Below are 24475 nucleotides of genomic sequence, written 5' to 3'. Positions count from 1 at the left end.
CCTGAGGGATTTTGGTAGTTTTTCAGGGTACAAACTGAACATGGGAAAGAGCAAGTTGTTTGTGATCCAGGCTAAGGGGCAGGAGGAGAGACTGGCAGGGAGGGTGCAGACTGTGAAAATGACTGTCCTCCCCAGATTTTTGTTTGTCTCTCAGTGCCTCCCTATCTTCATCCCTAAGGCCTTTTTAAAGCGAGTGAGTAGGATCATTACGGGCTTTGTGTGGGCGAATAAGACCCCGCGAGTAAGGAGATCGCTGTTGGAGCGCAGTCAGGGAGTGGGGGGGGGGTGGGGGTTGGCACTGCCAAACTTTCGCAGCTACTACTGGGCGGCCAATATAGCTATGATTAGGAAGTGGGCGATGAGTGGGGGGGGGGGGGGGGGGGGGGTGAGAGCAGCTGCAGGCGGCGTCATGTAAAGGTACTAGTCTGGGAGCTTTGATAACGGCTCCTTTGCCGTTCTCGCCGACCCGTTACTCCACAAGTCCGGTGGTGGTGGTGACACTGCGGATCTGGGGACAGTGGAAGAGGTACACGAAGGTGGAGGGAGCGTCGGTCTGGACCCCGATATGTAACAACCATAGGTTTGTCCCGGGTAGGGTGGATGGTGGGTTCCAGAGCTGGCAGAGGGCAGGCATCAGAAGGATGGGAGATCTGTTCATAGACGGAAACTTTCCCAGTTTGAAGGCGCTAGAGGACAAATTCAATCTGCCACCAGGAAACGCCTTTAAATATCTGCAAGTACGAGCCTTCCTGAAAAAACAGTTAGTGGCCTTTCCGACGCTGCCGCCACTGAGGATACAGGACAGGGTGGTCTCCGGCACCTGGGTGGGGGAGGGGAAGGTGTCGGATATCTACCAGGAACTACAGGAGGTGGAGGAAACCCCGGTGGAGGAGCTCAAGGGCAAGTGAGTGGAGGAGCTAGGTGAGGAGTTGGAAGCGGGTCTGTGGGCAGAGGTCCTGGGCAGGGTTAATTCTTCTTCATTATGCGCCAGGCTCAGTCTAATTCAATTTAAGGTGGTCCACCGGGCACACATGACGGCAGCGAGAATGAGCAAGTTTTTTGGGGTAGAAGACAGTTGTATGAGGTGCAAGGGCAGCCCTGCAAACCATGTCCACATGTTTTGGGCATGCCCGGAGCTTAGAGAGTTCTGGCAAGGGTTTGCGAGGGCAAAGTCCAAGGTGCTTAACACACGGGTGGTGCCGAGTCCAGAGATAGAGATCTGTGGAGTGTCAGAAGACCCGGGAGTTCAGGGCAACGTCTTGGCCTTTGCCTCCCTAGTAGCCCGGAGACGGATTTTATTAATGTGGAGGGACTCGAAGCCCCCGAGTGTAGAGACTTTGGTTAACGACATGGCTGGGTTTCTCAGCCTCGAGAAAATAAAGTTTGCCTTAAGAGGGTCTACGCTAGGGTTCTCTCGGAGGTGGCAGCCGTTCGTCGACTTTCTCGGGGAAAATTAAAATGTCAGCAGCAGCAGCAATCCATTGTTGGGGGGGGGGGTACTTCATTAGGATGGTGTGGGAAGACTGGGTCGCGTGGGGTAATGGCTATTTAATTATTATTGTATATTCTCTTCTTACACTATGTTAACATTCACTCTAGTTTGTTTTGTTGTTATTGTTACTACTGTTTTATTATGAAAAATTCTGCAAAACCTTAATAAAAATACTTTTTTTAAAAATCAATGACTTGGAGGAGGGGGCTGAAGGGTGGGTCAGTAAATTTGCTAAATGACACCAAGATTGGTGGAGTAGTGGATGAGATGGAGGGCTGTTGTAGGCTGCAAAGAGACATTGATAGGATGCAGAGCTGGGCCGAAAAATGGCAGTTGGAGTTTAACCCTGATAAGTGCGAGGTGATTCATTTTGGTAGAAAAAATTAGAATGTGGATTACAGGATCAATGGCAGGGTTCTGAAGAATGTGGAGGAACAGAGAGATCTTGGGGTTCATGTCCACAGATCACTGAAGGTTGCCACTCAAGTGAATAGAACCGTGAAGAAGGCCTATAGTGTGTTAGCGTTTATTAACAGGGGGCTTGAGTTTAAGAGCCGTAGGGTTATGCTGCAACTGTACATGACCCTGGTGAAACCACATTTGGAGTATTGTGTGCAGTTCTGGTCACCTCACTATAGGATGTGGAAGCATTGGAAAGGGTGCAAAGGAAATTTACCAGGATGCTGCCTGGTTTGGAGGCTAGGTCTTATGAGGAAAGGTTGAGAGAGCTCGGGCTTTTCTCTTCGGAGTGGAGGAGGATGAGAGGCGACTTAATAGAGGTTTATAAGATGATAGGGGGATAGATAGAGTGGACGTTCAGAGACTATTTCCTCAGGTGGATGTAGCTGTTACAAGGGGGGTATAACTATAAGGTTCAGGGTGGAAGATATAGGAGGGATGTCCGAGGTGAGTTCTTTACTCAGATAGTGGTTAGGGTATGGAATGGACTGCCTGCTGTGATAGTGGAGTCGGACACTTTAGGAACTTTCAAGCGGTTATTGGATAGGCACATGGAGCACACCAGCATGACAGGGGGTGGGATAGCTTGATCTTGGTTTCGGACAAGGCTTGGCACAACATCGAGGGCCGAAGGGCCTGTTCTGTGCTGTACTGTTCTCTCTCTCTCTCCTGTGCCTTCTCACTCCTCTGCAACCACTCTATCTCTCCTGCGCTCCTATGCCCCACTCTCTCCTCTGCCCCGTCTCCTCTGCTCCTCTCTCTTTCTCTCTTCTCTGCCCCCCCCTCTCCCTTCTGTGTCCCCGTGTCTATGGTGCACCCTTTTGTTCTCCCCTGCCCTCTCTCTCTCCTGTGCCCCCTCTGTCTCTCATCTGTGCCTCTTCTCTCTGTCTCGCCTGTGCCGACTCTCTCTCTCTCCTGTGCCCCCCCTCGCTCATTGCGCTCCATTCCCTCCTGTGCCCTTCTCCTCTCTTTCTATCCTCTGTCCCCTCTCTCCTGTGCCGAACTTTCTCTCTCTCGTGTGCCTCCTCTCCCCATCTCTCTCTCTCTCGTCTGCCCCTTCTCTCTCTCCGTCTCTCTCTTTCTCTCACCTGCCCTCTCTTTTCTCTTCCCCGCCCATCTCCCACATGTGCACCCCCCCCCCCCCTTCCCCTCTCTCCTGTGCCTCCTCGCCTAAGCCCCTCTCTCCCCGGTGCCCCCTCTATCTCTCTTTCTTCTGCCCCCCTTCTCTGCCTCTCTCTCACTAAACTCTCTCTCCCTCACTAAACAGGGGCTGTTTAGCACACTGGGCTAAATTGCTGGCTTTGAAATCAGACCAAGGCAGGCCAGCAGCACGGTTCGATTCCTGTAACAGCCTCCCCGAACAGGCACTGGAATGTGGTGACTAGGGGCTTTTTACAGTAACTTCATTGAGCCTACTCGTGACAATAAGCGATTTTCATTTCTCTCCTCTCGCTCTCCGGTCACTTATCTCCCTCTGTGCCCCCCCCCCCCCCCCCCCCCTCCATCCTCTGTGCCCCCCTCTCTCTCTCTCCTGTGCCAGTGTCAATCCACCATTGCACGTCATCACTGCCTTGGATGCTGTGGGTCTTCCTCGCTGATGTCAGTTTGGAAGCCTCCGAGGATGAAGAATGCTATTCCCACACTAGAAATCTCTGTCAAATGTTTACCAGGGGAACTGAGACAGCAGCTGCAATAAGTGAGGTTTTATTCAGATGGGACAATGACAAGTTTAAATCCCCACCTGATCTGCTGCTCAAAGTCTCCTCCGTTTCCCCGGTCAGTTTCCCAAACTTCAGGAAACTCCCGTTCCTGCAGAAATATTTGGATTGTCTGTGAGAGACGTCAATCAGAGAGCCCACCCACTCTGCCCATTCTCTCCTCTTCCTCTACCACAGCTGCTTCACTTCCTGTAGGGACTCAAAACCAAGTCAGGAGATGGTGAGTGAAGGAGCAGAATTTACAATCATTACATTGCACAATATCCACACTAATGTTCAGGCAGTCTGACTATCCTGTGGGCAATCAGCTGTGGAAATGCCCCTTATGCTGTGTGAGAAGATCCAGCTCACAGACCTGTTTACTCGGTGCTTTGTGCTGAGCTGTTTGATTGGCTGTGTGTTGGATATTCAGGGTGTTTATTGGGAACATTTCCCTTCTGATTTACAGGCTGAGTTTTGTTGATGGGTCGTTATTGAATATGAGAAGGTGAGGTGTAATTATCTGAGAGAGGCAGAGAAACATTTATGCATACTTTTTAAGAAAATATTTTACCTGAAGGATTTGGCCTTTCCCAAAAGCTTGGGCTTGGATTTGATAGTTTTGCCCAGTGCTGTGTCTGAGAGCTGAATTTGGGATGTGCCGTCTGAGTGAGTGCAGTGTATCTAATTTCCCAGGATAAACCAGAACCATTCAATCAGCTACACTGAAGCAAAAAATTCTTTAGCTTCCATAACTTCCAGCCCAGTGTGTTTTCTTAAAAATAATTTTAGCAAACAGGGGGGAAAATTTCAATATCTCCATTGAATTACCATTTCTGAGTGGAAACAGAGGGTGTGTGACAGTCTAGTGAGGAAAATGAAAGGATTTGTATATGATCCCCTGTGCAAGGTAATAGCAGACTGGCACTCCTGTGAAATAGTCTCTAACTGAGGAGTCAGTCCTTTCAGCAAAGGAGAAGATGGAGTTAAAGGAAATCATGTTTCCTTTTCCTGTTTTACAGAAGGATTGCACCGGAGAATACAGAGAGGATAGACACCACAGATAGATCCTGACCATCACCCAAGGAACAACTGCACAACTGTGGGAATACAACCAATCCCTTCACAGCATTGCTCAACACAGAGAAGGTTGGACAGTGAAACCATCATCTGGAAATCGGTTGGGTCAGATTTGAAACTGGTCAGTGGTGCGGAATCTTCCATCAAAACCAACATTTCCAAAGGTTCAGCTGTGGGTGATCGTTCAGGATGAGGACAAGAAGTGAGGGGGCTCCAAGTGTGGTGAGAGCTTCAATCATTTATCGAGCTTCATAAACTGCTGACTCATTCCTACAGGTAAGAGGCTGTTCAAGTGTGAGGAGGGCTCCACGGGCTCAGAAGATCTCTTCACACACAACGTGATTCTGTTGTACAACTCTTAACACAAGTGGAGCAACATGGAGGATAAACCGTTCTTGTGTGATGTTTGTCGGATGGCATTTACCCAATCCTCCGATCTCCTGACACATCAGGGGACTCATATAGAAGAGAAACCCTTCATGTGTGAGATGTGTCATCAAGCCTTCACACAGTCATCGACCTTCCTGAGACACCAATGCCTTCACACTGGGGAGAAGCCCATCCAGGATGAGGTTTGTATCAAGAGTTTTATACAATTATCAGCCTTGGTGAATCACTGTGAGAAACACAGTGAGAAGCCATTCCGTGAAGGTTCTGCAGCAAATCCTTCTCTCGAACATCTCAGCTCCTCATGCACCAACCTGTGTACACTGGAGAGAAACTGTTCACGCACAATGTGTGTGACAAATCATTCTCCTACTCTTCATACCTCTGCATACACCAATGTATTAAAACGTTACAAAGATGTTGGCATGTAAGGTGTGTGACAAAGCATTCCCAAATTTATCCTTCCTCCGTACAAACTCTCACAGGGGAGGAACTCTATCAGTGTGAGTTCTGTAATAAAACCTTCACACAGTTGTCAGATCCCCTGAAACATCAGTGAACCCACACAGGATACAAACCCTTCCAGTGTAACGTTTCAGGATTGTTTCACCTACCCCATCTCTCTCGTCAAACATCGACATCTCCACTCAGACTTATTTTTGCTTTCTTGGGATGTGACCATTGCTGGCTACACCAGCATTTATTGACCATCTGAAATTGTCCTTGGGAAGATGGTGTAGGGCCACCTTTACTGAATTGCTGCAGTCCATGTGTTTTTGGAAACAGTGGTGTTAGGAAGGGAATTCCACGATTTTGACTCCGTGACAGTGAAGGAACGACGATATATTTCAAAGTCACGATGCTGTGAGGCTTGGAGGGGAACTTGGAGGTGATGCCATTCCCATGCATCTGCTACCCTTGTCCTTCTGGATGTTAGAGTTTGTAGGTTTGGAAGGTTCTGTCGAAGGAGCCTTCACAGAATCCGAGAATAATACAGTGCAGAAGAGGTCCTCCGGCCCATCGAATCTGCACCGACACATGAAAGATACTTGACATGCCTACCTAATCCCATTTGCCAGCACTTGGCCCATAGCCTTAAATGTTATGATGTGCCAAGTGCTCATCCAGGTACTTTTTAAAGGATGTGAGGCAATGCACCTCTACCACCCTCCCAGGCAGTGCATTCCTGAACATCACCACCCTCTAGGTAAAAAGGATTTTCCTCAAATTCTCCCCAAACCTCCTGCCCTTCCCTTGAACTTGTTCAGAAGTTCATAAGATATAGGAGCAGAATTAGGCCATTCAGCCCATCGAGTCTGCTCCACCATTCTATCATGGCTGATATGTCCCTCATCTGTTGCCTGCAATGCTACAGACCAAGGGTTGAATTCCCAAATCAGCCAGAGCATCTACTCCCTATACACATGATCTAGGAGCAGGCATAGGCTATTTAGCCTCCCAAGTCTAAACACCTTCAATGCCATCATGGATGATCCCACCATGGCCTCAACTCCACTATCTTTCCCCCTTCTCCATAACCTTTCACCCATTACCAGTTAAAAATCTGTCTAACTCCTCCTTAAATGTACTCGCTGTCCTAGCATCCACCACACTCTGGGATAGCAAATTCCACAGATTCACAACCCTTTGGGAGAAGTAGTTTCTCCTCAACTCTGTTTAAAATCTGCTACCTCTTATTCTAAGATTATGACTTCTCATTTTAGATTGCCCCACAACAGGAAGCATCTGCTCCACGTCTACTTTATCAATATCTTTTAGCATCTTGTATACCTCGATTTGATCTGCCCTTGTTCTTCTAAACTCTAGAGAGTATAGGCCTCAATCTCTCTTCATACGACAAACCCCTCATCACTGGAATCCAATCCAGTGAACCTCATCTGAACTGCCTCCGATGCCACTACATCTTTCCTCAAATAATGGGATCAAAACTGTGCACAATACTCCAGTCTTACCAATGCCTTGAATAGTTGCAACAACACTTTCTTAACTTTATACTCAATTCCTTTTGCTACAGATGCCAACATTCCATTTGCTTTTTTTATTATCTGCTGCACCTGCATGCTCGTTTTCTGTGACTCATGCACGAGGACACCCAGATTCCTCTGCATCGGAGCAGCCTGAAGTCATTTAAATAATACCTTTCCATTTTTTCGAATAAAATGCATGGCCTCACACTTATCCACGTTAAACTCCATGTGCCACATTTTGGTCCACTCTCCTAACCTATCTACATCCATTTGTTTTTTTAAAAACATTTTTTTTAAATTTAAACTAGCCAATTCATTTTTGAATTCTACCATATATGGTGACTACTCCCCAGTGAATCCTTAACTGTGAGATCATTAATTAATCCCTCCTCATTACAGAATACCGAATCGAGAGTAGCCTGCTCCATGGTTGGTTCCCCAACATACTGTTCCAAGAAATAATCTCTAATACATTCAATGAACACTGCCTCTAGGCTACCCTTGCCAATTTCATTGCTCAAGTCAAGGTGATATTAAAATCACCCATTATTATTGCCGTAGATTCTTGCAAGCACCCTGTAATTCCTGCCTTATACTGTGCCCCACTGCAGAACTACTATTTGGGACCTATAGATAACTCCTACCAAGGACTTCTTCACTTTGTTATTTCTCATTTCTACGCAGACTGATTCCACATCTTGATCTCAGGTGCTTTTGCCATTTCTCATTCCAGCACTAATCCCTGTCCTCACCAGCAGGGCTACACCACCTCCTTTTCCTTTCAGTCTATCTTTCTGAAATACTGCGGACCCTTGGATATTCAATTCCCCAGACCTGGTCTCCCTGTAACCACATTACAGTAATCCCCACCAAGTCATAACCTTTTGTTTCTATTTGCGACGTTAGCTCATTAAGTTTGTTACGAATGCTTCTTGCATTTCGATACAAAGCTTTTAGGGGCAGCACGGTTAGCGCTGCTGCCTCACGGCGCCGAGGACCCCGGTTCGATCCTGGCCCCGGGTCACTGTCTGTATGGAGTTTGCACATTCTCCCCATATCTGCGTGGGTCTCACCCCCACAACTGAAAAATGTGCAGTAGGTGGGTTGGCCACGCTAAATTGCCCCTTAATTGGAAAAAACTAATTGGGTGCTCTAAAATAAAATAAAAAATAGACACAAAGCTTTTAAATTTGTTTTAATATTAAATTTCCCTACTCTTCTATAATTCCTTGGTGCATAAAGACAGTCACCTGTTCTGTCCATCACTTTTATTTTCTGGTAACCATCCACCAACCTGCACTCTTACCTCCTCCCTTAAATTGGGTTTTCTAGTTTCCCCTACAACTGAACCATTTCCCCTCCCTCCCCCATTTAATTTAAAGCCCTATCTACAGCCCTAGTTACTCGATTCGCTAGGACTCTGATCCTAGCAAGATTCAGATGAAGACCATCCCTTCGGAACAGGTACCTTCTTCCCCAGTATTGGTGCCAATGGCCCATGAATTCAAACCCATTTCTCCCACACCAATCTTTGAGCCACACATTTACCTCTTTAATCTTATTGACCCTGTGTCAATTAGCTTGTGGCTCAGGTAGTAACCCAGAGATTATTACCTTTTTGGTTTTGCTTTTTAATTTAGTTCTTAGGTTCATACTCCCTTAGCAGAACCTCTGTCCTTGTTGTATTTATCTTGTTGGTACCTACGTGGACCATGACAACTGGATCTTTACCCTCCCACTCCCAAGTTCCTCTGCAGCCCAGATGAGATATCCCAAACCCTGGCACCAGGCAGGCAACACAACCTTTGGGATTCTCGATCCTGGTCACAGAGAACCGTGTCAATACCCCTAACTATACTATCCCCGATTACGACTTCATTTCTTGTCTCTCCCCCTACTTGAATGGCTCCCTGTACCACTGTGCTGTGGTCAGTTTGCTCATCCTCCCTGCAGTCTCCGTTCCTGTCCACACAGGGAACAAAAATCTCAAACCTTTTGGACAGGAATAAAAGCTGAGGCTCCTGCAACCCTACCTCCTAGATCCCTCTACCTGCCTCACTTTCAGCCACACCCTCCTGCCTCTGACCACTGGCTGAATTCAAGTTAGTTAGCCTAAGGGGTGTGACCGCCTCCTGGAACACAGTGTCTAGGTACCTCTCCCCCTCCCGGATGTATCGCAGTATGATCAAAGATAATCATTTAACATTCATAAGAGAACATAGGTTTTGTTAATTTGGTTTAACTCTGTGAAACGACTATATAACTCTGCACTATATTGTTATAGAACCTTGCATGTGATGTGCTTAAAGAGTATTTGTATGTTTTAATTTAGAATATGGCAACTGAAAATGTAGTTGTGAAGGAGGAAGGTCAGAACTTCACGGACGATGAGTTGGACACGTTGCTGCATGCGGTTGAGCAAAGGAGAGTCCACATTCTAGGCCGTGGAAAATCGAAACCAACAAGAAAGCAACAATCCGTGGCTTGGGAGCAAGTTGCGGACATTCTCTCGGTCAACATTGAAGTGCCTAGGACAGCAGATCAGTGCCGAAAGGAACTAAATTATTTAATGTGTTCAGCCAGGGTATGTATATATCTTTTTTTTAATTGATTGTTAAAACTTAAAATCCCAATGGATTTCCCACTGCTGCCTCACGGTGCCAAGAATCCCGACCCTGGGTCACTGTCCGTGTGGAGTTTGCACATTCTCCCCGTGTATGTGTGGGTCTCACCCCCACAATCCAAAGATGTGCAGGGTAGGTACATTGGCCCACGCTAAGTTGGCCATTAATTGGCAAAAAAAAATTAAAATTGGGTACTTTAAAATTATTTTTTTTTAAAACTAAGGTCCTTCCACCTGCAAAAGTTAAGAAAGGGTTCTTCGGCCTACCATGTTTCAAATGCAATCTCAAGGAGGTTAAAAAAGGTTCAGTTGGGTATGTTATGAACTAGCCGATTCTGTTCTTTGCATTCCTTCAGAAGGCTCGTAAAATTGTGAACTTTTTTTTTCGTTTAGAGTGCCCAATTCATTTGGCAATTTAGCGTGGCCAATCCACCCTCCCTGCACATCTTTGGGTTGTGGGTGCAAAACCCACGCAAACACGGAGAATGTGCAAACTCCACATGGACAATAATCCGGAGCCGGGATCGAACCTGGGACCTCGGCGCCACCATGCTGTCTGTAAAATTGTAAACTTTACCAATAATGGGGCAGCACGGTGGCGCAGTGGGTTAGCCCTGCAGCCTCACAGCACCGAGGCCCCAGGTTTGATCCCAGCTCTGGGTCACTGTCTGTGTGGAGTTTGCACATTCTCCCCATGTTTGCGTGGGTTTCACCCCCACAACCCAAACATGTGCAGAGTCGGTGAATTATCCAGGCTAAATTGCCCCTTAATTGTAAAAAAATGAATTGGGTACTCTAAATTTATTTTTGAAAACTTTACCGACAATGGATGTGTTATTGAGCAGGTCATCCAATGCAAATAACACAGTCTTGTGACAGAATCAGAATCACAGAATACTCGAACACAGAAAAGGCCCTTTGGCTAATCGAGTCTGCACCGACGCATGAAAAACACAATTGTGACGATTGGAAAGTATTAGGAAAATTGGATGATAAATATAGTGGACAATTTAAGGGTTAAAAGCCTGGGTTTAGAATGTGTTTGTTTTTTATTTTTTATATTTAAAAAAATTATAAATTAATATTTTTTTTTAAATTTAGAGTACCCAATTCATTTTTTCCAATTGAGGGGCAATTTAGCCTGGCCAATAAACCTACTCTGCATATCTTTGGGTTGTGTGGGCGAAACCCACTCAAACTCCACATGGACAGTGACCCAGAGCCGGGTCCTCGGTGCTATGAGACAGCAGTGCTAACCACTCATCACCGTGCTGCCCCTGTGTTTGTTTATGAAAGAATTGTGTTCTGCAGGGACTGGGTGATTTTGACAGCAAGCATGTGGGATTGACGATGGATTGTGTGTTTCATTCTGACTTAATGCATAGTGGTTTGCCTGAGGAAGTCCCTGGGGAGTTAATGTCCTTTGCAGCCTGGAGATCATTTGTTTTTCAGCTTGGGGGAGATGAGGTTATTGCTGGGTGGAGCTAAGGAAGGCAGGGAGACATTTTGAAAGCATTGGAGAGTAGTTGGTGGAGAAAGCCTTGGAGAGAGGAGTTGAATTCTGATCTGCCTGACGCTGAGCCCACAATTTTCCCGCAGTAAGATAGATTGAGAGCTGTATGTTTCTTTCCTTGTTGTTTAATGGGGAATTGAGTGGTAGTGTTTAAGGGGTCATTGTAAGCTGTTCTTTTCGGGTGCGAAGTTAAAAAGTTAAAATTGTATCTTGAATAAAGTTTTATTTTAAAAATGCCAAAACTGTATTTCTTCATGCAATCACTCCTGGAGTGAATCATTCTTTCTGCACAGTCTTACAAATAAACTAAATCATTGGGGTTTTGGTCCCGTATCCTAGCCACTGTTAGGGTCTGGTCTGGGGTTGTCTCCTCACAAAGCTGCAGAAAGGTTATTAAATGCTGTCACCTCGGAGATGGTTCAAAGAGTGGAAAAAGAGACCCCCCCTCCCCCCACCCCACTCCAGAAATTGGTGCTTTTCAATGTCACTGTCCTTCAGAACGTGAGAGCAAGATTTTAAAAAGACATGCCCATTTGTTTCTGCAGACAAAACAGGCCCATAATACTCAGGAACATTCACTGACTGGAGGGGGGCTGGCGCATCGGAAGAATCTCACTCCACAGGAGGAGGGCGCTTGGCAACTGTTGGTTCTCTCAAAGCCCGTAGGCAGTGGTGACGGAGATGTCGGGCTGAGTCAAGGTAAGGATAAAAGCGAATTGGTCACGTCACTAAGATGACAAGTTAGTTTGATGCAAAAATAATCATGCTTTCTTTAGCTTTCACAGATGCCACAGCGACAGCAGGGCAGGATGAGGGTGACTCTCGGATACCTGCAAGAGATTTAATAGTGACGAGTACATGGCAGCCATGCAGCGCTGAAGCCGCAGCAGAGGCGGGCGAGGCCTTGCAGCTGGCTGATATTTCAGCCTTTGATGGTGATGTTCAGAGAGATGGAGTCGCGGAGGAGGAGGCTGCCTGCGATGCCATGGCTGCTGTTATGAAGGAAGAACACTCAGAGCCTTCAGGAGGCGAGGAGTCTTCAGCAGCGGAAAGCCCCGCACCTCCTGGACGCCACCTTGATAATCGCACGGGCGATGATGTGACTGATGAATTGCTCATTCGGCAACTGTTTGACTTTGTAACAGAAACGGCCGGGAGGTTTGAGGCCAGTGCAAGGAGCCAGGCTAAATCCTTAACTGATGTCGTCCAGCAGCTCCAAAGGGTAGCTGAGGTCCATGCTCAGCACGTGCCGATTTCTCAGCAAATGCATGAACTGTTGAAGCAGCGAGAGGACATTTTGTCACAGCGCAATGAGGTGCTGAGACAGCGAAAGGACATTTCGTTACAGCAAAATGAGCTGCTGAGGCAGCAAAATGAGTATCTTCAGATTATCAATAGAATGGTGACCCCTGCTGCTGCCCCCACTGGCCAGGAGCCGCCCCATTCAGAGACAGTTGCTGCTGGACAAAATGCAGCATCACCAGTGAGGCAGGAGGTTACATCACGTAGACAGGGAAGGGGCCGGGGGCGACGCAGAAGGAATTAGGGGCCCTCTCCTCTCCCTCTGACACTGCAAACTCTACCTCAACCATTCCCTCTCCTTATGCATGCTCCTTATTTAATTGTTCTGTGCAGTTTGGCCACTGACTTGATGTAAGATGTGTTTTGCAACATCGATTCATAGAATTAAATCATGGAATTAATACAGTGCAGTAGGACGCCATTCAACCCATTGAGTCTGCACAGACTCTCCGAAAGAGCTCTCCACCTCATCAAACTTGCTCCACCCTATCAACTCCACCTAATCTTTTGGGCATTTAGGGGCAATTTAGCATGGCCAATCACCTGAGCTGCACATCTTTGGACTGTGGGAGGAAACCAGAGCACCCGGAGAAAACCCCGCTGAAACTTTGAAATCATGTTAACGTTTAACTTATCGTTTAACTTTAGCGGCTGCAGTATGATATTTTGTTAAATGACTATCTCAACTTACCCGAATTTCTTGTAGTAAATTATATTTTTTCACTTGAACACAGTGGTCAATAAAATATATTTTTTACTTTAACACAATTGTTCTGTTGTCTTTTTTGGGGAGGGTTTGGACATTTCAATTGTTTATTCTACAAGCTCACCAGCAGCTGCCAGGTGATCTTGAAGTGGTCTTGCGTCACCTGGAGCATGGGCTTCCTCACCTGCATCAGGAGGTATGTCCACATCAGGCTCAATATTGGCATAATCCCCTTCTGGTGGCAAGTCATCTGGGTGAATGCTCAGCCCATTCTGAAGGGCAAAGTTGTGCAATGCATGACACACTACAACAATCTTTGTGACTGTCTCCGGGCCATACTTATAATGTGCCCCTTGACCTGTCCAGATCTCGAAAATGTGATTTCAAAACACCAATCATCTCTCCACTACCTGACGTGTTGCACATGTGCACGGTTTAGCATTCCTGTGCTTAATGGTCGCTTATGGTATCATAAGCCATGTTCTCAATGGGTATCCCTTATCACCCAGTAGCCATCCTGTAATTGCTGGTGGTGTTGTCATGACCCGGTGTAATAGTGAGGTTGCACTTCCCCAGCTGTTTTGCATTCACAGTGAGGATCCTCATTTGTGTATCACACTCTATCATCGCATTTAAAGAATGGAACCCTTTCATGATGAATGAAACAGTATCGATTCTTTTTTTTTAATGTTTTTTTTAAAGAGTACCCAATTAATTTTTTCCAATTAAGGGAGAATTTATTGTAGCCAATACACCTACCCTGCACATGTTTGGGTTGTGGGCCCACTCAAACACAGGGAGAATGTGCAAACTCCACACAGACAGTGACCCAGAGCCGGGATCGAACCTGGTACCTTGGCGTCATGGGCAGCAGTGTAATTTCTTGGCACCATCTATGCAATATGTGTTCCATCGACAGCCCTGATTACTTTTAGGGAACCAGGGCAGCATGGTGGCGCAGTGGTTAGCACTGCTGCCTCACAGTGCCGAGGTCCCAGGTTCGATCGAGGCTCTGGGTCACTGTCCGTGTGGAGTTCGCACATTCTCCCCGTGTTTGCGTGGGTTTCATCACCACAAACCAAAGATGTGCAGGGTAGGAGGATTGGCCATGCTAAATTGCCCTGTAACTGGAAAAAATTAATTGGCTGCTCTAAATTTATTTTTAAAAAACTGTTGGGAAACCAGAAATGAAATGAAATGAAATAAAAATCGCTTATTGTCACGAGTAGGCTTCAATGAAGTTACTGTGAAAAGCCCCTAGTCGCCACATTCCGGCACCTGTCCGGGGCGGCTGGTACGGGAATTGAACCGTGCTGCTGGCCTGCCTGGGTCTGCTTTAAAAGCCAGCGATTTAGCCCAGTGAGCTACACCAGCCCCTCCTTTAGAATGCGATGGTCCTCTTTTATCTTCACGGGATGTGTCAAAGATAATAAGCTCTGAAGCCCTACGATAAATTGCATTAGTTACCTGGTGAATGCAGGTCCAAGCAGCATTCTGTGAAATGTCACAGATGTCACTAATGCCATGTTGAAAGGACCGAGGTGCAAAAAAGATTCAACGCTTTTGTGAGTTTCATCTCCACTGTTCAGGCAATGTGGCAGTTGGAGTTCAGTTTCAGGTCTTCCTTCAACATTTCACAGAGGTGTCCCATTGCTTCCTTGCTGAGGTGCAGTCTCCTGGCGCACATCAGCTCCGACATAATTTCATGTGATGTCCTTTGCCTGTACACTCTTAGGGGTGGGTAATTGGATGACTTCCAGTGACGGGGATGTGCTGAGTAGTCGCACATCAGGTGGCTCTCCTCCATATGACAGAAAAATAGGCTCTTTTGGGCGAATTTAGCCAGCTAAATTGGACTTAAACATCTCCTCACCCTCAACAATAGTAGGAACAACAAAATGTCAGGAAGCAACCGTTCGAGAGGCCAGAGGGATACCAGAAATTGCGGCAAGGGGCTAGAGCAGTGAGCAAGTGGGCCAGCAGACAAACGAGGCAAGGGGTCCCCAGCCTCCCCTGAGAGAGGGAGTCTGGCATCCCAGAAAACAAGCCTGCCCCCGCACACATACACACCTTCCCTAGGCCAGGCGACAGATGAAGCATGTTCCTAACCAAGGAACTAAATGCATTGAAGGATGACATTAAGACCAAGATAAAGGCAACGTCAAGGTGGCGGAGCTTGCAGACGGCGCTCAACAACATGGGGAGGAAACTGGAAACACATTCGAGCTTAATTCAAGAGCTGAAGGACAAGATCAAGAGGTTGGTGGCAACCCAAGGGAGCCTAAAAGGGAAGGTTGAGGAACACGAGAATCTGTCGAGGAGGCACAATATTCGGATAGTGCACCTGCCAGAGTGGATCGAGGGCAGGAACCCTCTACATGGCCCAAATGCTGGGCAAACTAGTTGGGAGAGACAGCTTCCCAAAACCAGCCCCGGCTCGCAGGTCTCTCTGACCAGGGTCGAGACGGAGCCGAGGGCGATAATAACCAGGCTCCACAAATATCAGGACAGAGAAAGGATCCTTCGCTGGGTTCAACAGACGAGGACATGGGAGGGACATCAAATAGGAGTAATGGACTGGTCCTGGCAAAGAACAGAGCCAGATTTAACCACACAAAGGTGGCCCTGTACAAGAGCAGTGTCAGATTCGGGGTGTCATTCCCAGCCAGGCTCTGAGTAACCTAGCAGGGCAAACAACATTATTTCACTTGCCCGGCAGAGGCATACGAATTCTTCTGTAAGAACGGTCTGGTCAGGCAGCAAGAGATGCAGCTGTGAGGAAGACACAGAGGAGGCAAAGAAAACGACAATATTGCGCAGGATTGCATTACTTCCCTATGGGCAAGGGAAACAGCTCAAAGGAAGGATGGGGTGAGGGCAGCAGAGCGCAGGAGAAGGTGAGGTGGAGACACTAGGGACATGAGCAGAGCGGGCATAGAGGGGGTCAAATCCCCTGGGAAGGGGACCACCACACTAGCAGGAAAGCTAACGCCAAGAAGTATGAGAGATAGGGGGGCATCTCCTCCTGGAGAGAGCATCTGGTGGGGCGGAGAGACGCAGCAATGTTGGGGCGGGGGGGCGGGTAGATAGAAGATGGGGGCAACGAGGGGGCAGAATGGGGAATCAAAACCAAGGGGGAAAGGAAATGATAATGGGGAAGGGTCTAGACTGGCTTCTACAAGTTAATATCAGAAACATGGAACAAGAATACACCGCAAGCAGCCACTTTGGAGGGTCTGTGGACAAAGGGAAACTCTGGAGTGAAGGGCTCATCCACATGGCGTATACACAGTTGGCGGCCGTGTTGGGTGGCCCCTGGACAAAGGGAAACCCCGAGAGCAGGGGCCCGGCCTCATGGTGAGAATGGTAACTTGGATGGCCCCCAAGAAAGGGAAACCCCGGAGTGTAGGGTCGCATCCACAAGTATGGTTCATCCTGCAGGAAGGGGAGCGGGTGACAAAAAAAAGTGTGAGGATAGTCACCTGGAACGTCAGAGGACTTAACGGCCCGGTGGAAAGATCCAAAGTCTTCGCCCACCTGAAAGGCGTGAAAGCTGCCTTAGTCTTCCTCCAAGAGACACACTTGAGGGAAAAGGACCGACTGTGGGTAAGAAAGGGCTGGGTGGGACAGACGAAACATTCATGCTACGGGACAAGGGCCAAGGGGGTAGCATACTGATAAGTAAGAGGGCGGTGTTCACTGCGAAGAGGACGGTTATGCGTTAAAGGGGGGGCAGTACATCATGGCCAGCGGTGTCCTGGATGGGGCACCGACAGTCCTGGTGAACGTGTATGAGCCCAACTGGGACAACACCCCCACAGTGTGAGGGTGGAGCCATTGCCCAAGGCCCAAGAGTTGCAGTCTTCGGGGTCTCAGAACATTCATGGGGAGGAGGGCTGATGCCCTAGCCTTTGCCTCCCTAATCGTAGCTGGATAACCCTGCTCAGCTGATGGTCTGCAGTACCACTCAAAGCTGCAGACTGCCTGTCCGACATATCGGAATTTCTCCAAATGGAGATAACTGAATTCACAATCCGGGGATCGGTAGAGAAGCAATTCACTCGGTAAAGAGAAAGAGAGGGTAGTCACGATACAGCAAGGAGAGGGGGATGGGAGAGGGGGTGGGGGTGGAACAAAGAGGCATGGAACACAACCATGTCCAACAAATAGCACGAGACGCGGTATCGCACTAACGCAGTTGGAGCAGGACACAAGAACAGATGAAGGAGAAAGGCATGCTAGACGGCCGGGGCGGGGGGGGGGGGGGGGGGGGGGGGGGGGGGCTCAGTAAGGAAATGGTGAGGGGGAACAGAGGCTCCAGCCAGAATCATAAGCCTCCTGGAAAACGGGAAACAGGAAACCGGAACCACCATTGCAAATAACATAAGATGATTGATGTGATTAACAAAAGCAGACCGATGTGTAAATATTTTCCACATCCTTTTTTTTCTTTTGTCTTCAAATGTATGTCCATGCTTATCCTTGCTCTATATACTATAAAAAGATCAATAAATAAATCATTTAAAAAAAGACCATCGCGGAAATCCCTGACATAGACACGCAACGATTAGTCATGGGGGGGGGGGCTTCAACTTCAACTGTGTACAAGATCCACGGATAGACAAGTCAAACCCAAGAATGGGGAAAATGGTGGGCATGGCTGAGGGACTAGGAACATTCATTGACATGATGGGGGCAGTGGACCCATGGCGCTTCACGCACCTGGATGAGAAGGAATTCTCGCCAATACACAAGGTATATACCCGGATCAACTTCTTTGTCATGGGAAATTGTGCTTCCAGAATCATAGAATCATAGAATTTACAGTGCAGAAGGAGGCCATTCAGGCCATCGAGTCTGCACAGGCCCTTGGAAAGAGCACCCTACCCAAGCCCACATCTCCACCCTATACCCGTAACCCAGTAACCCCACCCAACCCAACCATTTTGAGCATTAAGGGCAATTTATCATGGTCAATCCACCTAACTTGCACATCTTTGGACTGTGGGAGGAAACCAGAGCACATGGAGGAAACCCATGCATGCACGGGGAGAACATACAGACTCTGCAGACAGTGACCCAAGCGGGAATCGAACCTGGGAACCTGGAGCTGTGAATCAACTGTGCTAACCTCTATGCTACCGTGCTGCCCTTATGGTAGAGAATGGTGGAGCAGAATTGATGGGCCGAATGGCCTATTTCTGCCCCAATATCTTATGGTCTTATGTAAGAGCAGAAGACTCCGTGATTATAACCTCCGACCTCGTTCCACACCACATGGATGTGTGGCTGGAGACGGGCTGTGCCAAAGCCTCACCTGGAGATTAGACACAACCCTCTTGGCCGACACGGTATTCTGCCAGAAAAAAGACCACACTCCATAGGTGAGTACGTCACTAACAACCGGAACGGGGAAGTCTCACCTTCCAAGTTCTGGGAGGCACTGAAGGCTGTGATTAGAACATAGAACATAGAACAGCACAGAACAGGCCCTTCGGCCCTCGATGTTGTGCCGAGCAATGATCACCCTACTCAAACCCACAAATCCACCCTATACCCATAACCCAACAACCCCCCCTTAACCTTACTTTTTAGGACACTACGGGCAATTTAGCATGGCCAATCCACCTAACCCGCACATCTTTGGACTGTGGGAGGAAACCGGAGCACCCGGAGGAAACCCACGCACACACGGGGAGGACGTGCAGACTCCACACAGACAGTGACCCAGCCGGGAATCGAACCTGGGACCCTGGAGCTGTGAAGCATTTATGCTAACCACCATGCTACCGTGCTGCCCTGTAGGGGAGAAATAATCGCCTATAAAGCTCGCAGAGACAGGGAAGAGAAAGCGGCTAGGCAACAACTGATTGACTCCATCCTGCAGGTCAACAGGCGGACTATGAGGCCCTGATCATAGTGCTTCTGGTGGAGAGGAAGAAGCTACAAATGGACTTTAACCTGCTATCCAGGAAAGCAGTGTACTAACTCTGCCAGACATGGGGGAACTTTTACGTGCATGGAGACAAGGCTAGCTGAGAAAACAGGCAGTGACGAGAGAAATAGCCCAGGTAAAGAATAACAGAGGCAGACTGGTAGTCGAACCAAAAAAAGGTCAATGAAAATTTAAGGCCTTCTACCGGGGACTGTATATCTCCAAACCCCCCGATGGGGACTCAGGGATGAATCGGTTCGTCGATGGACTAGATATGCCAGTTGTGGGGGACGATAGAGGGGGGGGGGAAGCTGGAAGCACCACGAGGCCTGGGAGAGCATCAACTCCATGCAGGTGGGGAAGGCGCGAGACCGCCCGGCGGACGTCTACAAACAATTTGCGACGGCACTAACCCACACCTGTGGGAGATGTTCGCAGACTCACTAGCGAGGTGCACCCTGCCTCCAACACGGACACAGGTCACAATATCGCTGATACCCAAAAAGAACAAAGACGCAATGGAATGCGGATCATACAGACCCATTTTGCTGCACAATGTGGTCATGAAAATACTCGCAAAGCCCACATAACGGTAGCCCGGATGAGTAGGTTCTTCGAAGAGGTAGAGGACAGATGTGGGCCGTGTGGGGGTACCCCGGACAACCATGTTCATATGTTCTGGGCATGTCCGAAACTGAGGGAATTCTGGCAGGGATTTGCAGATGTTATGTCGGAAGTTCTGGAAGGTAGGGTAACTCCGAGTCCAGAATTAGCAATATTTGGGGTGTTGGAAGATCCGGGGGCAAAGGGGGGGTGGCTGATATTCTGGCCTTCTCCTCCCTGGTGGCCCGGAGACGGATCTTGCTGAGATGGAGGGGCTCGGAGCCCCGAAATCTGGAGTGTGGGTCAGCGATACGGTAGGGTTTCTCAGTCTGGAGAAAATCACGTTTGCTTTAAGAGGATCAATACAGGGATTCGCCCGGAGTTGGCAGCCGTTCATCGATTTCTTTAACGTAAACTGAACGTCAGCAATAAGGGCGGAATGGGAAAAAGGCAGGGGGAGGAGGAAAATAGGAGGCATGGTAATGTTAACTAAGGTTAGGGGAATTTAGTATACGGGTAATTGGGGACAGGGCGGGAGGAGTGGGGTACGTGGTTTATTGTGTGTTGTTATTTTGGGGGGCATTTTGTGCATTGACCCGCGTGGTTGTTTCAGACATGCCAATATGTTTAATTGTGAAAATTACAAATGCTTCAATAAATATATATATTTTTTTAAATACTCGCAAAGGTCCTGGCTAAGCAGCCGGAGAACTGTGTACCATTGTTGGTTGCAGAAGACCTGATGGGCTTTGTTAAGGGTAGACAGCTGCTAATTGCGAAGATCTGGCCTGCTGAACGTGATAATGACCCCATCCAAGGAGAGGACACCAAAGGCCTTCAACAGTGTCGAGGGGAAATACCTCATTGAGATGTTAGAGTAGTTTGGACTAGGGTTCACCTCATGGTTGAAACTCTTGTACAATGCCCCCAAAGAGAATGTATCGACCAACACCACCAGCTCTGAATACTTCCAGAGCCACAAGGGAGGGATGCCTGCTATCCCCACTCCTGTTCGCCCTGGCAATTGAGCTGCTGGCATTGCTCTGGGAAATGCAAGAGGCTAGAAGGGAATCTGAAGGGGGGGGGGGGGGGGGGGGGGGGGGAGGGGGAGAGCACAGAGTCTCTACACAGCTGACCTGCTCCTCTACATCCTGGGCCAGCAAAGCTGCGTGAAATAAATCATGAAGCTCCTAGGAGAGTTCATATCCTTCTCGAGCTACAAACTCAACCTGGGCAAAACAACATTTTCTCGGTGAACTGAGAGGGGAGGAGCAGAGCTGGAGAGTCTACCATTTAAAATAGCCCAAAACAAATTCTGCTACCTGGGGATCCAGACTGCCCACGACTGGATATAGATCCGCAAGTGGAACCTGACCAGTCTGGCAGAGGAAGTAAAAAAGGACCTACAGAGATGGGATGCACTCTTGCTTTCCCTGGCGACGAGGGTATTAACGATCAAGAAGTACTTACTGCCCAGAGTCCTCATCCTGTTTAGATCCATACCTATCTATATCCCTTCAGCCTTTTTCCATTTTCTAGATTGATGTGACCATCAATTCACTCAAAGACACGAGTAGAAGTAAACTGTGGCTTTAATCGACTTACAACTGAGCCTGCCTGCGCCTAGCTGAACTGAAGGCAGGCTCGCAAGATCGCAGCACTTTATACTTCCGGATGTGGGTGGAGCCATGGGCGGAGCCACAGACGGAGCCATGGGCGGAGCCCTGTACATGCTCCTCATCTCCCCCTGTGGGCAGAGCCGCGCAACGGCTCACAGATGGAGCCCACAGAGACACAGTAATATACAGTGTGAATTAATATTATACATTCATCACATTCACCCCCTGTTAAAAAAATCAAGTCCGGCGGGGGTGACGGGTGTATAAGTTTAGTCGGTCCGGTGCTCGAATTGTTCGCTGGGACCGGTGGAGCACCGGAGTTGCAGCCACTTCGGATGGCTGTGTGCAGATGCTCAGTGTGAATCCGAGGGCGGACTCCAGGGGTAGTCCTTCCAGAGCTTCGTTCCTGAATGGTGTGACGGGTGAAAGGGGGCGCAGGAAAGCTGTAGAGCGCGGGGGGTGGGGTGGGGTGTGGTGTGAGGGGTAGCTCGGCGGTAGTGGCAGTAGTAGTGGTAGATCCTGCAGGTGCCAGGTCCTGGAGGGAAACGGTGTCCTGTCAGCCGTCAGGGTGCTCGATAAATGCGTAGTGGGGGTTTGAGCACAGGAGCAGGACCCTCTCTACCAGGGGGTCTGTTTTATGTGTCCAGACGTGCTTCCGAAGGAGGACAGGGCCCAGTGTCCTCAACCAGGATGGAAGCGAGGCCCCCGTGGTAGTTCCCCAAGGGAAAACAAATAATCGCTCGTGAGGAATCTGATTTGTGGCCGTACACAGGAGGGACCTAATTGCATGGAGCGCGTCGGGGAGGACCTCCTGCCAGTGGAAGATCGGGAGATTCCTGGACCGTAGGGTCAGTAGGATGGTCTTCCAGACCGTCGCGTTCTCCCTCTCCACCTGCCCGTTCCCCTGGGGTTATAGCTGGTAGTCCTGCTCGAGGCGATGCCCTTGTCGAGCAGGTACTGATGCAGCTCGTCGCTCATGAAGGATGAACCCCTGTCGCTGTGGACGTAGTTGGGGAAACCGAACAGGGTGAAGACACTGTGCAGGGCTCTGATGACTGTATGGGAGGTCATATCGGGGCATGGGATGGCAAACGGGAAGCGAGAGAATTCATCTATGAAGTTAAGAAAATAAATATTGCGGTTGGTCGAGGGGAGGGGCTCTTTGAAATCAATACTCAGTCGTTCAAAGGGCCGGGATGACTTTACCAGGTGGGCCTTGTCTGGTCTATAGAAGTGCGGTTTACACTCCGCGCAGATCAGGCAATTCCTGGTGACAGCTTTAACCTCCTCGGTGGAGAAAGGCAGATTGCGGGCCACGATGTAGTGGGCGAGCCGGGTGACCCCCGGGTGTCAAAGGACATTGTGGATAGCCTGTAATCGGTTGTCTTGCATGCTGGCGCATGTGCCGCGGGACAGGGCATCTGGGGGCTCGTTGAGCTTCCCCGGACGGTATACGATATCATAATTATAGATGGAGAGTTCGATCCTCCACCTCAAGATTTTGTCATTTTTAATTTTGCCCCGCTGCGAGTTATCGCACATAAAGGCAACCGATCTCTGGTCGGTGATGAGGGTGAACCTCCTACCAGCGAGGTAGTGCCTCCAGTGCCGTACGGCTTCCACAATGGCTTGGGCTTCCTTTTCGACTGAGGAGTGTCGAAGTTCCGAAGCGGAGAGGGTTCGGGAAAAGAAGGCGACTGGTCTCCCTGCCTGATTCAGAATGGCGGCGAGAGCGACCTCTGAGGTGTTGCTCTTCTCCTGAAATGGGACGGATTCATCCACCGCCCGCATGGCGGCTTTGGCGATGTCCTCCTTAATGCAGTTGAAGGCCTGGCGGGCCTCTGCTGACAGTGGGAAGAGTGTGGTCTTAAATAGTGGGCGTGCTTTGTCCGCATACTGGGGGACCCACTGGGCGTAGTAGGAGAAAAATCCGAGGCACCCCTTGAGGGCCCTGGAACAGTGGGGGAGAGGGAGTCGTAGGACTCCGTTTTCCACGACGTAGCCGAGGATGGCTAGTTTGGTTGTGCGGAAAACGCATTTCTCCTTATTGTAGGTGAGATTGAGTTTTTGGGCGGTTTGGAGAAATCGGTGGAGGTTGGCGTCATGGTCCTGCTGGTCATGGCCGCAGATAGTGACGTTATCCAAGTACGGAAACGTGGCCCGCAGCCCGTACTGGTCCACCATTCGGTCCATTGCTCGTTGGAACACTGAGACCCCATTCGTGACGCCAAAGGGAACCCGGACGAAATGGAAGAGGCGGCCGTCTGCCTCGAACGCCGTGTAGTGGCGGTCCTCCGGGCGGATTGGGAGCTGGTGGTATGCGGACTTCAGATCCACCGTGGAGAATATGCGGTACTGGGCGATCTGGTTTACCATGTCTGCAATTCTGGGGAGGGGGTACGCATCGAGATGCGTGAACCGGTTAATGGTCTGGCTGTAATCAACCATCATCCAGAACTTTTCCCCGGTCTTGACGACCACCACCTGAGCTCTCCAGGGGCTGTTACTGGCCTCTATGGCTCCCTCACGTAAGAGCCGCTGGCTTTCGGCTCTAATGAATACCCTGTCCTGCAGGCTATACCTCCTGCTGCGAGTGGCCACTAGTTTGCAGTTAGCGGTGAGATTAGCGAAGAGTGGAGGGGGGTCAATTTTTAGTGTTACTAAACTGCATATAGTGAGAGGGGGAAGGGGTCCGCCGAAGCTGAGTGTTAGGCTCCTGAGGTTACACTGAAAATCGAGTCCGAGTAGGAGAGGGGCGCAGAGGTCTGGGAGTACATACAATTGTAAGCTGGAGTAGTTGGCGCCCTGTATCGTTAGTGTTGCAATCGTGCGCCCTTATATCTGGACAGAGTACGACCCTGAGGCGAGGGAGATAGTTTGCTGTGTTGGAAATATCAGGAGCGAGCAGCGTCTTACCAGGTCTGGGTGAACAAAGCTCTCGGTGCTCCCGGAGTCGAAGGGGCACGGTGTCTTCTATCCGTTGACTTGAACGGACATCATGGAGCTTCTGAGGTGCTTTGGCCACGACTGGTCTAAAGTGACTGTACTGAGCTGCGGGTAGTCGGTGGCAC

General features: G+C 49.0%; 2 protein-coding genes across 3 annotated transcripts in view; one reads left to right on the top strand and one right to left on the bottom strand.

Moving 5' to 3' along the window:
* LOC119976643 (zinc finger protein 721-like) overlaps window positions 1-24475 on the bottom strand; it is a 999221-nt gene that overhangs the window by 458867 nt on the left and 515879 nt on the right. The gene's annotated exons all lie outside the window — the stretch shown is intronic.
* LOC119976665 lies at window positions 3560-13304 on the top strand. Of its 2 annotated transcripts, none has more exons than XM_038817342.1 (5): window positions 3560-3889; window positions 4671-4950; window positions 9436-9687; window positions 11785-11938; window positions 12016-13304. In XM_038817342.1, the coding sequence occupies exons 2-5, from the start codon at window positions 4918-4920 to the stop codon at window positions 12783-12785; spliced, it is 1209 nt and encodes a 402-aa protein (XP_038673270.1). In that variant the 5' UTR covers window positions 3560-3889; window positions 4671-4917; the 3' UTR covers window positions 12786-13304. The 2 variants fall into 2 exon arrangements, with proteins under 2 accessions (XP_038673270.1, XP_038673269.1); XM_038817341.1 differs by having other exon boundaries at window positions 4671-5300.

This window comes from Scyliorhinus canicula, chromosome 13 (assembly GCF_902713615.1).
Source record: "Scyliorhinus canicula chromosome 13, sScyCan1.1, whole genome shotgun sequence".
Taxonomy (NCBI): Eukaryota; Metazoa; Chordata; class Chondrichthyes; order Carcharhiniformes; family Scyliorhinidae; genus Scyliorhinus; species Scyliorhinus canicula.
Note: the sequence above shows the minus strand (reverse complement) of the source record. Positions and strands in the feature narration are given on the sequence as shown.